Source organism: Alternaria dauci, chromosome 10 (assembly GCF_042100115.1).
Source record: "Alternaria dauci strain A2016 chromosome 10, whole genome shotgun sequence".
Lineage (NCBI taxonomy): Eukaryota > Fungi > Ascomycota > Dothideomycetes > Pleosporales > Pleosporaceae > Alternaria > Alternaria dauci.
The window spans coordinates 1,506,483-1,520,372 of record NC_091281.1 but is presented as its reverse complement, the minus strand read 5'-3'; the positions used below and the strand labels follow the sequence as shown (position 1 = coordinate 1,520,372).

The 13,890-nt window shown below is 53.1% G+C and overlaps 4 protein-coding genes across 4 annotated transcripts; 3 read left to right on the top strand and 1 right to left on the bottom strand.

Moving 5' to 3' along the window:
• Positions 1-16: 16 nt before the first annotated feature.
• On the top strand, positions 17-747 carry ACET3X_009913 (uncharacterized protein; the record flags this gene model as incomplete). Its single annotated transcript, XM_069456081.1, has 2 exons — positions 17-278; positions 332-747. 2 exons carry the CDS (start codon positions 17-19, stop codon positions 541-543), a joined length of 474 nt encoding a protein of 157 aa, XP_069302746.1. The 3' UTR covers positions 544-747.
• Positions 748-802: 55 nt separating this feature from the next.
• Positions 803-4,757, bottom strand: ACET3X_009912 (uncharacterized protein). Its single transcript, XM_069456080.1, has 2 exons — positions 1,292-4,757; positions 803-1,218 (listed from the first exon to the last, which is right to left on the bottom strand). Exons 1-2 carry the CDS (start codon positions 4,515-4,517, stop codon positions 896-898), a joined length of 3,549 nt encoding a protein of 1,182 aa, XP_069302745.1. The 5' UTR covers positions 4,518-4,757; the 3' UTR covers positions 803-895.
• Positions 4,758-4,915: 158 nt separating this feature from the next.
• On the top strand, positions 4,916-5,748 carry ACET3X_009911 (60S ribosomal protein uL24). Its single transcript, XM_069456079.1, has 4 exons — positions 4,916-5,047; positions 5,098-5,160; positions 5,213-5,306; positions 5,360-5,748. The coding sequence occupies exons 1-4, from the start codon at positions 4,952-4,954 to the stop codon at positions 5,512-5,514; spliced, it is 408 nt and encodes a 135-aa protein (XP_069302744.1). The 5' UTR covers positions 4,916-4,951; the 3' UTR covers positions 5,515-5,748.
• A 1,122-nt stretch (positions 5,749-6,870) lies between these two features.
• Positions 6,871-13,546, top strand: ACET3X_009910 (uncharacterized protein). Its single transcript, XM_069456078.1, has 3 exons — positions 6,871-9,585; positions 9,782-10,009; positions 10,067-13,546. Exon 3 carries the CDS (start codon positions 10,302-10,304, stop codon positions 12,801-12,803), a length of 2,502 nt encoding a protein of 833 aa, XP_069302743.1. The 5' UTR covers positions 6,871-9,585; positions 9,782-10,009; positions 10,067-10,301; the 3' UTR covers positions 12,804-13,546.
• The last annotated feature ends 344 nt before the right edge of the window (positions 13,547-13,890 follow it).

Sequence of the window (13,890 nt, the reverse complement as noted above, 5' to 3'; positions counted from 1 at the left end):
GTTTTGGGGTATTCAGATGATCTGGGCGCCCAAGTGGTCGAATTTGGGTGCCTGGCGGGGGAACGGTACCTGGGCCTGTGTGTGTCAAAGTGAGAATGACGCTGTGTGGGGTGGAATTTCGAGTGGCGGAGCATGTTGCGCTAGAGCCAGCCCTACCTTCGCCGACATTCCCGAAGCTTCAAGGTGGCCTTCACATGCACCCCGAAAGTCAATCACTGCGCATCCAATACAGTCGCGACACTCCCGTCTTTTGAGTTCCTCTGTCGCACCTCGCTTCCGTAAGCGCTTGGGATTTTCGTCTTGTCAATTGGCTTTACTAACAACTCCGCAGCGCACTCGCAGCGTCACACCCCATTACCTAGCTACCATCGACGCGCGGTCACACTCAAGATGATTACCGACAGCCAACTCTACTCGCTCGCCATCTTCCTCGGAAGCGCTGCTATGCTGCTCATCGTCCTATATCATTTCCTCGAGGTCAACTCAGACGATCACAAGGTCGAGGAGAAGCCCAAGGCTGCGGCCGGCAAGGTCAAGGCGTAAGAGTTGCGCTGTGCATACGTACTACTCAAGGACACTTGGGCAAGACCGTTGTTGCATGGGAACGGGCTGTGTGAGGGACCAAGGATATCAATTGCGAATCAGGGAGAGGCTCACCAAATGGAAGCATGGAGTTTTGGCGTACGCAACGCGGCGAAGTGACCGCTGACAGATTTCAAAATGTTTGGATTAACTGTATTTTGCCGCCTCTGGGCACGAAGGGATGCCTGCTTGTGTCCCTTTGCGCACCTAATAAGATTTCCGGTGCGCCCTGTTCATGCTATGGGTATACGCGTAATTGCACAAAATTATCCAATGCGCAAGCAAGATGAGCCGCACATTGAATCCAAAGTTTTCAATCCTCAACATCTACCAGCTCTTCCTCCGTCTCATCGCTCTCAATAAAGCCTCTTCGACGCTTATCGTTCGCGAGTGTTACACCTCCACGATCCATCCCAGGTCCACCAATGCGCTTCTTGAGCGAGACGAGCCTGTCATGTGCATCACGGGCTTCTTGATCCGCTGTGCGCTTGGGTGGACGTCCGCGACCGCGACCGCTAGCGATCGGTGCCTGTGGCGACATGCTCAGTGCTTCTATGCGTGCGGGGTCGACAGTGATGCGTGGGGTGACCTGTCGCCCTTGTGCATCGCTGAGATAGGCCTCAGAATCGTGCGAGTCTGCAGTCAAGCGTGTTAGAATATATATTCTCTTCAGTTGCAACTATTTCACTCTGCTAATTGTCTTCCTTACCAGAGAGACCGGCGGTCCGTCCATCACCAAGCTGCCACGATAGCGGACTAATGTGGGCTTGCTGTACATGATCACGCCAGTTGCTCTCTAGGTCGAAGGAATACGGCCGATGGCGCTCAATGCTCATGTTGGTCATAGGATCGTAGTTGGTGACCTCTTTACTGCAATCATCCCACAAGCATTCCAAGGTATTGTGAGCTGTCTCCTTGCGATGTACCTTGTAAACATGCTTTTGGAGCGTCTCTAGGTTGTGTAGATCAGCCTGGCAATGCTGCCACTTGCATTTGTACGACTGGTATCGCGGCAGACTGATCGCAACACTTGGTGATCTGGAACTGATACGTATGGGTTCGTTGCGCAGAGCGCTTGGCTGCGTTGGTTGGTGTTTCTTCTGAGGGCCGGTAAAACGATTCGCTGACAATTGAGCTTGTGCAGCAGGAGATCCATGAATTGCTTTCCTCCATCCAACTGGCCGCCCCTTCTTCTTGGGAAGTGGTTTTCCATCAGGTCCATACTCTGTGGCCGACCGGAAAGCTTGATACCCAACTCCAGCGGCACCAGAGGTAGGACGGGGCACACTTGAACTCATAGAAGCAGGATTGCTCGGACGCTTGGGTGTCGCTGGTGCACCGTCGGGGAAAGAGTGTCGCGGAGGACGACCGCGGCGCTTCTGCTTAAACGGATTGATTGCTTCAGGCAGAGCTTGGGCCTTGTGCGCCCCACCTTCACCGCCAATCGTGTTTGGCGGAGCCCGGGCGCGCGACTCGTTCTCGTCGTCTGAAGCATCCTCTTCATCGTCTGCATCCTCGGTCAAGGCTTGAACACCGTCTTTGAAATATCCCGGCGGAGGTCTTCCTGGGTCGATCAAGTCCCACTTGACTGTACTCAGATCTGAATCGAACCCTATTTGCGGTAACGTTGCTCTCAACCCATCTAGATGTTGATTCAAACTGCGCTCGAATGGATGCCTTCCACAGGCGAGGAGCACATCTCGTGCTATTGTTGCAGGGTTGTAAGTGTTGCGACGAAGGGCCTTCTTCTTGTCCAATGGTTCAACAATACTTCGATGACGAAATTGTTCATTGGAGGTCTGCATCGGCTGGGGCGCAGATGATTGAGGCTGATAGGAAGGAGTACTCGCGATGGGAAAGTTCGGAGTAGAAGGCTCCTGATCCATGGCCATGGTGTCTTGGAGATGAGGGTATGGAGACGCGTATGAGCCCGAATTTATCTTCTTCTGCGGTGGCCCCATGTCTTCTTCTTCTGACAACTGAGTCAAGTCGACCAAGTCACTCAAGTTGCGCTTTCGTGCTGCCTCTTCTTTGTTTGCTGGTTTCCTCAGCTCGGGTTTGATCGGCACCATCTCGGCGACAGGTGCAGGTGCGGGCGATGCACTGCCTGGAACAGACGAGTAAGAGCTTCCGTTTGCTGGTAAGGGAGTTGCGGGTGCGCATTGTGGGCTTGGCGCAACAGGAGTCGCAACATCCTTCTTCATGACAGCAGGTGGAACCGGTGGTCTCTGGACAGGAACTGGTGCAGGCTGTACAGATTTGCGAGATGCTGAATTCACATCTGGTACCGCTGTAAGTAAGCTCTTCGCGAACACAGCGCGGTCTAGCTTTAACCCCATCTTCTCTAGTTGTTCGCATAGTTGGATGTAGGAAGGGTTACTGTTCAGCAGACTCAATATCTGCCCGGTTTCGACGCTGTGGGCAGCATTCTGGGCGTTGAGATATGCCGCTGCTGCGCTCGCCAGATGAGCCTTCTTCTCAGGCGGCCAAACCGAGTTGCCCATTGGCCGAGTATTGCTGCCGTTCGGTTGTACCGGCTTGACAGGGATTGCTTGGGCTATGGTGGGAGTCGCTGGCTTCGGAGCACTCGCATTCGCCGGTTGTTTGGGTGCCGCCTTTTTCTTCGAGTTCGTAACTTGCGGAGTGGAGGCTTGAGCAGCTTGTGCGGGTTGCGGAGTAGTAGATTGACGTGCGGGTCTATCGTCCGCAGTGGGAGATCTGGGCGCTCTCGCCCTGCGTTCTTCTTCCCAGATTCGTGCTAGAAGTGCTGGGTCTTTGCTATTCAGCTCCCTCATCTTGGCCATCATTGCTCGAATCTCACTCTCCAGTGCTTCACCAGGACCATCGGAGTCGCTTGGCATTGCAGGTGCCGCTTCTGGGGCACTTGTTTGTTGCGTTTGAGCTTTCTTTCCTTCCGACTTTGGCTGTGACTGGCGTAACCTAGCCTCCTCTTTCTTCTGCTCCTCTATTTGACGCGTCTCCTCCACGCGCTTCTCTTCTTCTGCGCGCGCTGCCTCTTCGATCGCTTTTTGTGCGGCCTGCTTTCGCTGGTATTCTGGCCATGGGTCGTAGACTGCCATTGGGTCTACTGTGGTAGTGCTCTGAGCACTGTACGTGTCTACCATGCTGATGGGCAGTGCCGGCGCAGGCGGCGCGATTGCGGAAGGCATTTGCGCTTTACCGTAATTGTAAGCCGTCGACGATGTTGCGTTCTGAGAGTTACGCGAGGGTTCTCCACTAGCAAGCTGTCGAGCGCTGTAGTCGCCATACTGTTGGGTCGTCGTAGCAGCCATGCCCGCGCTTCCCGCATTACTAACAGGCGCGGTGTTGTACTGAGGCTGGGCTGGACTGGCAGAGCGCCGCTGTTGCGAATTGTATATCGTTGGGGCTCTCTGCGGAGGGTAACCCGCCGCCGTGGCCGGTGATGGCAAGTTCCGCGTTGCTGGCTGCGCACGATTGTTGTTGACGCTGCGTGGTCGCGCTTGCGATTGCTCGTAGACGGTATGGGATTGTTGCGCTTGCACCAAGGGTGAGTGCGAGCTGCGGGCGGCATAGCAGCTGGTGTGTGAGGAGGCGGTGGTGGTCGCGGTGGTACCGGATTGGATGTTCGTAGGCGCAGCGTTGTTCGTATACGACGTCGAATTACTCATATTACGCAGCACTTCGGCAGCGCCTCTGGTTGCCTCTCGTGTCCCTCCATAGTTGCTGTTACCCCATGAGTTGTCTTGTGCCGTGCCATATCCACCGATTTGATTCGCGTACGACTGCGACTGATAGGACATGTAGTCCTGCGCCTGGGTTGTCGGTGGCTGTTTGTATGGGTGGGAGGGTTGCGCGACATTGTTCGCGGCAGATGCCGTCTGATAAGCCGAGTACTGTTGCGCTGAACTCTGTTGATACGGGTAGCTGTACGGGTTGTAGTTGTTCGAGGGCATGTCAGCGTCTGCCTAGAAGCCTGGAGGCCTTTCTGCAGCTTCTATGTGGGTGGGGTCGGACAAGTGCATGGAGGGTGTAGTTCGCGTGAAGGGGCAGAGGGTGTCTTCGGTGCGGGGTCTCAGGTCGGTATAAATGGTAATAATTCTACACCCTCACATGCAATAGATTGCCTGCACGACTATGCGCAGCCTGTACGTCGCTGGTCGAAGGCTCGGTATTAGCGACGCGTCCTGGATGACGTTCTCGGCAAATGCGGCAAACGGTGCAGACGCGACTTCGTGGCCGGACCGTTCGGCAGCGGTAGAACAGTTTCTCCGGTCGCGCTAGCGAAGCGAACCTGCCCCAGCCAAGGCACATCTCAGAACTCCAATTTTTGCGATCGCGACACGAACTTTGTCTACTAACCCGACAACCCGCCAATTCCACAGCAAAAATGACCAAGGTCCAGTCAATGGTCGCGAGCTCTCGCCGCAAATCGCGAAAGGCACACTTCAGTGCGCCGAGTAGTGTGCGTCGGGTCATCATGAGCGTATGAAGAGACTTGGAACATTGCAGGAGACATGTTCTAACAACCTTCAGGCGCCTTTGAGTAAGGAGCTCCGCGAGAAGCACGGAGTGCGCAGCATTCCCATCCGCAAGGATGTGAGTATCCAGAGTCTTCGCCCCGGTGCTGTCGTATGCTGACTTTTTCCAGGACGAGATCACCGTTGTCCGCGGCTCCAACAAGGGACGTGAGGGCAAGGTCTCCTCCGTCTACCGCCTCAAGTACTGCCTCCACGTCAACGGCAGTGCGTACCCCTCTATCCTCACATATCGACAGGTATGCTAAGTCACAACGCAGTCGTCCGCGAGAAGAGCAACGGCCAGTCCGTTCCCATCCCCATCGCTCCCTCCAAGGTCGTCATCACCAAGCTCAAGCTCGACAAGGACCGTGAGCAAATCCTGGAGCGCAAGAGCGCCGGCCGCGAGGAGAAGAAGAAGCAGAGGGAGGCATAAGCGTATCAACGCTTTCCTTGGTTGACGACACACACCACGACGACGAGGGACATCGACACGAGCATCCCCGTCCGTAGTGGATGAAATGCATATCATGGGTTCACGGTCTGGGCATGCGATACGCGCATGGAAAAGCAGGGCGTTACACCGGCTTCTAGCTCGAACAATGGACTTGCCGTCATGCGGCCCCGTCGAAGTTTTCTGTTCGAAATGATACCACGATGGATTGGAGTTTGGCAACGAATGAGATTTGTTACTCCAGCCGTCGCCGTGATAGCATGCACGTGAGGTCCCTTTTGCCCACGCTAGAATATCTACTCACCAACCGATTAATGGTTGAAGTGAGCTATACGACTAGCGGAGAATAATGCCAGACGACAATAGTTGTCGCTCGCCTGCAGACCGTCTTCGAGAGTTTTCGATGAAGGAGATGGTTTGATGGTGAGACACATTCCCACACTTACACAGCCAGTTTGTGTATACGATGCAGTACACCTGTCATATCGAATGCCAGGCTTCGGATTAAGCTGGATTGATGTTTGACAAACTACCGCGTGCCACCCAGCTGCGATGCATCTGTGGTGGCTTTTCCGTGTGACCATGCCCATGGTTTCACGATTCTCCGAGATCCCGATTCCCAGGTCGTCGGAACCTCTCCAGACGTTCAATCACAACTCTGGAGCTGTGCTCATAAGAGCCTGGTATGCGCTCTCGACTGGTCTCTTGGAGAAATCCAGCTCCATGAATGGTTATATAACAATACAATTTGCCCATCTCCAATCCTCCTTAGCCGTCTGTTTTCTTGCTTCTCCTACAGCTTCAACAGTGTCTTGATCCGTCCTGGCTTCTCTACTGGTTCCTTCGTACCACCGACCTGCATCTTTCGTGTATCCGACAGATCCGTGGTGGCGTGGTGCACATCTGCTACTGTTTCGGCTACTGCATGATGCCACTACTACCATGCACCTGCTTCGCGTCGACGCGAAGGGTGCCCAAGCGGAGGGGATGGGAAGGGTTAACGTCTGCGAGACTAGTCGATGACACTTCGCGACGGTGTTGATTCCGTATTAAACGTGACGGACTACTGCGAGGTGTGGGAACGAATCGGAGTGTGGAGAGACGGAGACAGATTTCGTGCTAGCTGATGGTGGCTGAGGGCTGGATTGACATAGCGGATGCGTGGCGAATGGGCTAGAAAAGGCATGGAAGGAGTACACGAGGGATGGACACCACACCCGCTGGGAGAGCCGGCCCGCTGTGGTTGGACAGCTCGTTGGACCCTTTTTGTAATGAGACACGTATTCTAAATGTTAAAGATTTTGATTCAAAGTACGAATACTCGTTACATTTTGCATTGTTCGTGGCATTTGGAAAATGCAGGATAATTGTGTTTACGACGTGCTATGTTTGGATACGAAGACTGGTTACGAGATGCGGGTAATATTCGTATTGAACAACGATGCTATTTGAACTAAAATATGCTCGTGTCTTACCCGAAACGGTATGTCCTGTTGCACACACAGATTCAAACAGCATGAACAGCGATGTCTTCTCTGTCTAAGCTTCCGCTAGTATCTGTATCATTAGTATTCTCGGTTGCTACCAGGAATGTTGTCCTTCTTCTGAACTACACCATTTACCTACATAATCTTCTGAAATGCTTGAAGAAGAAATACAGCCAATACATTTACGGTGTGACATAGCTGCAGGAGCGTCATCTTATCCGACACAAGACAAGAAGAAATCATGGCTGTTCGATACCCATCTTCCGTCCAAGCGAAAGAAGCATGTAGCAATTGAGGTCTATAATTGTATATCCAGAATACGCATGTCGGGTCAGCACTGAGGGTGGCGTGGTACGCAAATCTCACGCTTCTCGCATATCTGACATGTCGTACCTAGGTAGATTTGACCGCATATGCAGGTAGATGGCGCCGATATTTCAGATACAAGTGCATGCACACCGTAAGCGCAGTGTCCTTGAATAGGCCAATGTCAAAGCAGCATTGATGGCGTGTAAGTGCCGGAGGGTTCAAAGTATAATTCAGCACCTTGATCGTGTGCAGACTTGATTCGTTCCGACTAGAGAGAAAGTTATTACCACTTATACGATGAGACCATTCCGCAATCAAGATATGTTGACTGACTAGCATATGTGGGACAATATATAATGAAGTCTGTCATGAAATTGCGAGCACCCGCGATAACGGTTCCTCGTCTCGTGGTAACAGTTCGTTTGAGAAAGCAACTCCCTTCAAACGAAACGTAGCCGAACATAGATCGAACGTCGCGATCCGCGACTTTGCTTGTTCCCACACGGGTCCTAACGTCTCGATGCTTTTTCGTATGGCCCGACGTGATGGATGTGACAGCTGCAAGTGCCGTTCGCTTGCCGTTCACTCCAATCTCCGACGCATGGGAATCTGCGCACGCATGACAATCGATAGAAGATATGATGCTCGGACACGTGTGTTTCCTCAGACCCAAAGACGCATGACGAAACTTGCCGGCTTAGTCGAATGACAAAGAACTAATTAGCAGGCGTATCGCTGCGAAACAGAATATCGCGTGGTGGCAGCGGATATAGTGTTTCGCATAGCGAACATGTGGGTAGGGACAAGCCGTCTCGCTCAAACACTCCGGATCCCGTCCACGCCGTAGACCTTCCCTTGAAGCCCAAGGCATCAAAATAAATACACAGTAGAGTTTGGACAGGACGCCTGGGGCTGGGTAACGTGGGAAAGCAAGATCCAAAATCTGGCTAGAAACTTGCCAGTGTGTGGAACCGGGATTGCTTGGTGTATTGTTAGCTGCCAGAGAGTTGTTTTGCCGTTGGTTGACGAGTCTGAAGGAATGTCGTTTGCAGCTTGCATGACATTGATGACGGCCAGCTGCATCCTATGCCTTCCTAGTACGCAGCCGGATATTGCTGTCCCAACTCAGTGCTGTTGGCGGGGTAGGCAGCCAAATGGTTAATAACGATGTGCACAGCGCCACCAACGTGGTCACCGTCAAGGTTGGCTGCATGGAAGACGTTTTTAGTAGCATTTAGAAGATTTCGTGATCGCTAGCGATTTCGTAGACAGCAATGGATCGTTGGTGTTGGAGCCATCGTATTGCGCTCACAACGTAGAGCGCGTGGTTAGCAGCTGGCGTGTTCCTAGCTGAGTCAGGCCATGCATCCGTGAGAAGGACCGTAGATTCTGTTTCAGGTGTCCGCTAGAGGGTCTTTCGTATCTCGCCACCCACCACGAAGCCGCCCACCTGAGCGCGCGCCTCTCGCTTTTTATTGCCACCATGCCATCACAGTCAATATCTTCGAATCGTCGATATGGGAATGTGATGAAAGGTGCGACGACAGTACGCGATACCGACATCGGCGACTAATTGTGCGTAAACCTCACAGGAAGCTAGGAGCGAGCACAAAGTGCACAGCATGCCTAGCTCCGCCAAACTGTTCGCCATGGCTCCCGGGACATCGTCTGAATGCGCACTATCGATAGGTACCACTGTGCGTGCATGCGTATACGGCTGTACACGTTTTTGGGCACATGTACGAGCGCCGGCAATGGGGTCGAGTCTACGGAGCCGACTTTCCAAATCTCTCTACTCCGAAGCACAACGTCCCATCTCGGGATGGCGCGCGACAGGCGAGCAGAAAGAGGCAAGGAGCGAGGCGGTATGTCTTGATTCGTGAAGTGATCGTAGGAGCGGAAATGATCAGAACCCTTGTTATGGAAGTTTCATGCGCGAAGAGCGTGTGATGCACAACGAGCGACAAGATCGGCACAGCAGCAACTATTGGAGCTGGTTTGATGGCATCATTTCGATGGCTGCCAGAACGGCGTCCGGTAGCGTCGGGTACTGCTGGCCGTTGACCCCGCAACTCTCAACATCCTCACCGTGCAGATTCTGCTGGTGCTGCAATCGCACAGAAACCTAGGGACATGTTCCGACACTGGGGCTGTTTCTTCGCTGCAAGCATGTGTCTTGGCTAAGATGAACGCTAAGTATTCTTGGTTAAGGCCAGGGGCACTGGCGAATAACGACGACAGCTGCGCAGCGTCATTGGTTTGTCTCACCATTTACCCCTGACCGTCTTCGTGTGCATGGTCACCACCTCGCTCGTGCCGTCGCCGCTTAGGCCATTTGGGAGATGCCCAAGCCCACCCAAGTGCCGCCCTTGCACGACCGTGAGCGCGAACGGACCCTCGCAGCGGCCGGTTGGACGTCTCCTTCTCGCTCAGGCTGACCTGTCTCTCCCCAGCTTCAGCCTCCGTGCCTGAACAGCCTCACCTAGACGGCTTTCCATCTCGACTCCCGCACACCGCTGAGCTGTGCTGCCTCTCATTTCGCCATACCCTTCGTACACCCCTACGCCTCTTTGAGAGAGGGTTGCCCCGTCGCTCCCTGTGCCCTCGTCGACTCGTTCTGTTCTCCATCGCCATATCAAACACACTGTCGCGCTCGGTCTCGGCATCTGTCTTGGAGTCGAGTACGTTCGACACGACTACTACTTGCTGGACCATACTAACACTGTATTGCGCTACAGTCAATCTCACGCTTGTCATTACGAGCGAATTGTATCCTTCAATCGTCGCATTCGCCTTTCCATACGCGGTCAACGTCAACCTCCATCTTCGGACAAATAATAATCCCTGGACCTTGCACCTAGTCATGCGAAGCCGAGTCGAATCATAATCAGTCTATTACTTCACGTCTCAAGTCGAGAATAAACTCACATCACGTTCGCTATATTACCGGATCATCCTACGATCAACACAATCATGTCGCTACCAAAGCCAATTTACCCGCTGAGTGGGCACTGCTCAATCATCTACGATAACACGCTTTACGTATACTCGCCATCTGGATTTCAATCGCTGAAGCTGGAAGAGGGGGCAGAATGGAAGGCGTTGCCTATGGACATCTCGCTCACTGGAGCGCAATGCGTCAAAGCAGCACCCAAGGGGGACGCCCAGGCGGCCAAGCTGTTCATTGTTGGAGGTCGCGTCAACGAGACGGCTTCAACCTGGAATTACCCTGGATTGATGCACTATACATTCTCCAAGAAGAAGTGGGATTGGCAACGGTCAGAAAGCTGGAACACACAAAATCGCGTAAACCATGGAGCCGTTTACCTCGAAGACTCAAAAGAGATTCTCGTATACTCAGGCTCACAAACAGAAGGCGATAACGGCCCGTCATCTGAATCGTTCGTCTTCTCCACTGTCGAACCCTACGCTGTCTCGAGTTCGCCCTCGGGTGGCGCGCCGCCTTCTGTGAATCCTATGCTTATGAACTCGGATGCGAACACTGCACTACTAGTCGGTGGTGGCGCGACCAACACGGCGGTATGGAAGTTTGACAAGGCGTCGGGATGGCAAGATCTCGGCGTCACCCTCACAGAACCCATTGTCAACGAAGATGTCGTCAAGTGCTCGGTAGTCACCAGCAAAAATGACAAGAGGATCGCTCTGCAGAAGTTCGACATGAGCGCAGTACCAAACACCGTGGAACGAATTCTATTGATCAACAAGGACGGGTCGCCCGCAGCCCCGGGAACCCTCGCTGGAGGGGACAAGAAGGGGGACAAGGTAAAGCGAGTTACCTTGGACGACTGGTCGTCGTATAACGAGACATACGCACCGAACACATCACGAACTGGCTACTCATTGGCACAAGGGGATGATGGCACGACCGTCGCAAGCGGAGGTAACGACGATGAACCCATCGCCATCTTCGAAGCGCAGGAGAACTCATGGATGAATGCGACAGCATTGTTTGCTGGACAAAATGTCCTGGTAAACTCCGTATCGTCCTCCAGTGCTTCATCGACACCAACCGCAACAGCATCCTTGTCGGCCACTCCAAGTGCTAGTACAACAGGGGAAGCCGCTGCACCTGTGGCTCCTCCTAGCAATAAGGGAAAGATGCTGACCGTGCTTGGAGCCACACTTGGCACAATCTTTGGGATTGCATTCATCCTAATCTTGATCTTGTTCTGTCTCAAGTACAGGAAGAACAAGAGCAGGCAGAATCCAGGTTACGTCGAAAAGAATGACCGCATGAGCTTTGCCGACCGTGGTGCCGCTTTCATGAAGGAGGCTGGTGGATCTGTCGTCACTTACCAGCCCAAACATAACAACGACTCGCTAACATCACTTGCCATCATTCAAGGACGCGGTGGTGGCCACAAGAAGAACGCCGCGAGTGATGCCAGCACAGCAGGACTCGTCAAGAAGACTAGCCCACTAGGCTACTCTGAGGGCTACAACGAGCCCTACGAGCTTGCCAAGTTCGACCTGAAGCCGGAGCCTGTTGAGCCCATGGTTCGTCAGAACTCCAGTCGGAACCCTAAGCCTGCACCAAGAGCTCGCAGCTCCGGCTGGAGTCGGTATTTCGCGAACAACGAAGCCACGAACCTTGCTAGTGCACCGCCTGCCGACCGATCGACCTTCGCATCGGACCGAACAAGTACCGGTAGTCAATCTCATTACACAAATTCGCGCATGTACAGTTCACGGCCATCACAACATATCGCTCCGCTGGAGATCCCCAAGTTCAACGATGGGCAGCGTCTGAGCCGAGTGGCGAGCGGAAGTCCAACGCTTGGAACGCCCACCAGCAGTCTACCCGGCCTACCACATCAAGTGCAACCCATGCAAGCTGAGCTCGCCCGCGCGAACTCGAACGCTAGCTCGATATCTGCTCTCAGTCACGACGATCGTCATTACCTACGCAATCCAGTAGAGAGCTGGACCCCAATGGGTGATGACCGACGGACCAGCAGTCAGTACACTGGCAGCATGGTCATCGATTCCAACAAGTTCGATGGCACTAGCTCGTACTACCCCGATGGCACAGAGTCTTTCTATCCTAAGAGCAACTTCAGCTCCTTCTACCCTGGACAAGGCGACAACTCACCAACTGTTCCTGACATGCGAGACAGCACGTTTACCATGTTCCCATCTGGTAACGCGCCTCTTGCCCCGAAAGACGAAATGCCCAAGAGCAAGTTCAGCTCGATGTATCCTGCGCCGCCGCGTCTCGGTCTCCCACAAGATCGTGAGAGCACCGCAACGGTGTTCCCAGGTGGTCCAGGTGGCGCACAGGGAGGACATGTTGACCAGGCGCTGCCGAGCCCGAAGTTCAACTCTTTCTACCCACCACCAAGAGTTGGACATGAAAGCTCGGCAACCTTGTTCCCGGGTCCTGGTCCCCACCAGCAACCGAACGCGAAGGAGCAATCGGATATGTCATGGCTGAACCTCGGTCAAAACCGATAAAGGTCTTGACTCCAATCTAGCCTGCCGTCATGCCTATAATGCGCCCATGCTCCAAGCAATCTTTAGCCGTCATCCTCATCACACCACACACATCCTCCACCCTCTCGAAAAGTAGCGTCATTCCAGCAACCGCATACCTCTGTACAGCAGATCTTTCTTTCTCGAGCATAGCATTCATCAGCGCCGGGCGTCTTTTCCCACATCCCTTGTTACCAAACACGAAGCGTTGTCGAACTTCGCATTCAGTCGCTACAGATACCCGACGCCAACCTCACCACAGCGCGTCAACTACTCCCCAACTCCCAACCTCGCCGACCACCAACCTTCTCTCCTCTCGAAACGGAAGAGTCTCAGTTGTAAATAGAACACTCTTACCCCACAAACTCGTTTCTTTTCTCATACACTCTTTGCTTTTTCCTCGTTTCCTGATATCTCTTTTTACTTTTCAACTCGGTCTGTGTCCAAAGGTACCTTTCGGATGCAGTATCATCTTGATCTTGTTGTTGTTGTTGGCTGTTGTGCTATCGCAGATCTACGGATCTGGATATGTTTGTTTTTCACTGGCGTAGTCGTGCAAGATGGAAAGATCTCCTCCTGTCTTGCTCTCTGTTGTTGTAGGTAGCTCGAGTGTGAGTGAGTTGGGAAGGTAGTAGCTTAGCTTGTTCCGAATGTTTCGCACGCAGTGAGAGGGTTACGTCTCTTGTTGACGTAGTGGCTGACTTGAGGAATTGGATCGGACGTTAATATTTTAATGAAAGAAGCGAGTGTCGTACCAAACTATGTTGTCTATACGGGTGATGTTTAAATTAACTAAGTGATACGCTTGTGTCAAATACAGCTTATGAGCGGTCGCACCACATCCGAGGGAGATACCGAACTGGCACGCCAGAGTCCTCTACCGCGGTATATTATGCACAGCACTAAACACAACTACTATCTACATGCAGATAAAAGCTAGAAATCGGGTTATGGTTAGAGAAATTGATCAGGACAGCCGCACTACAGTTTCGAGGACTTGGTCTAACCGCTGTTCCCTCGGTTTATGGTGTGAAGCCGTTTTCCTCTGACGAGCTGCACCGATTACCAT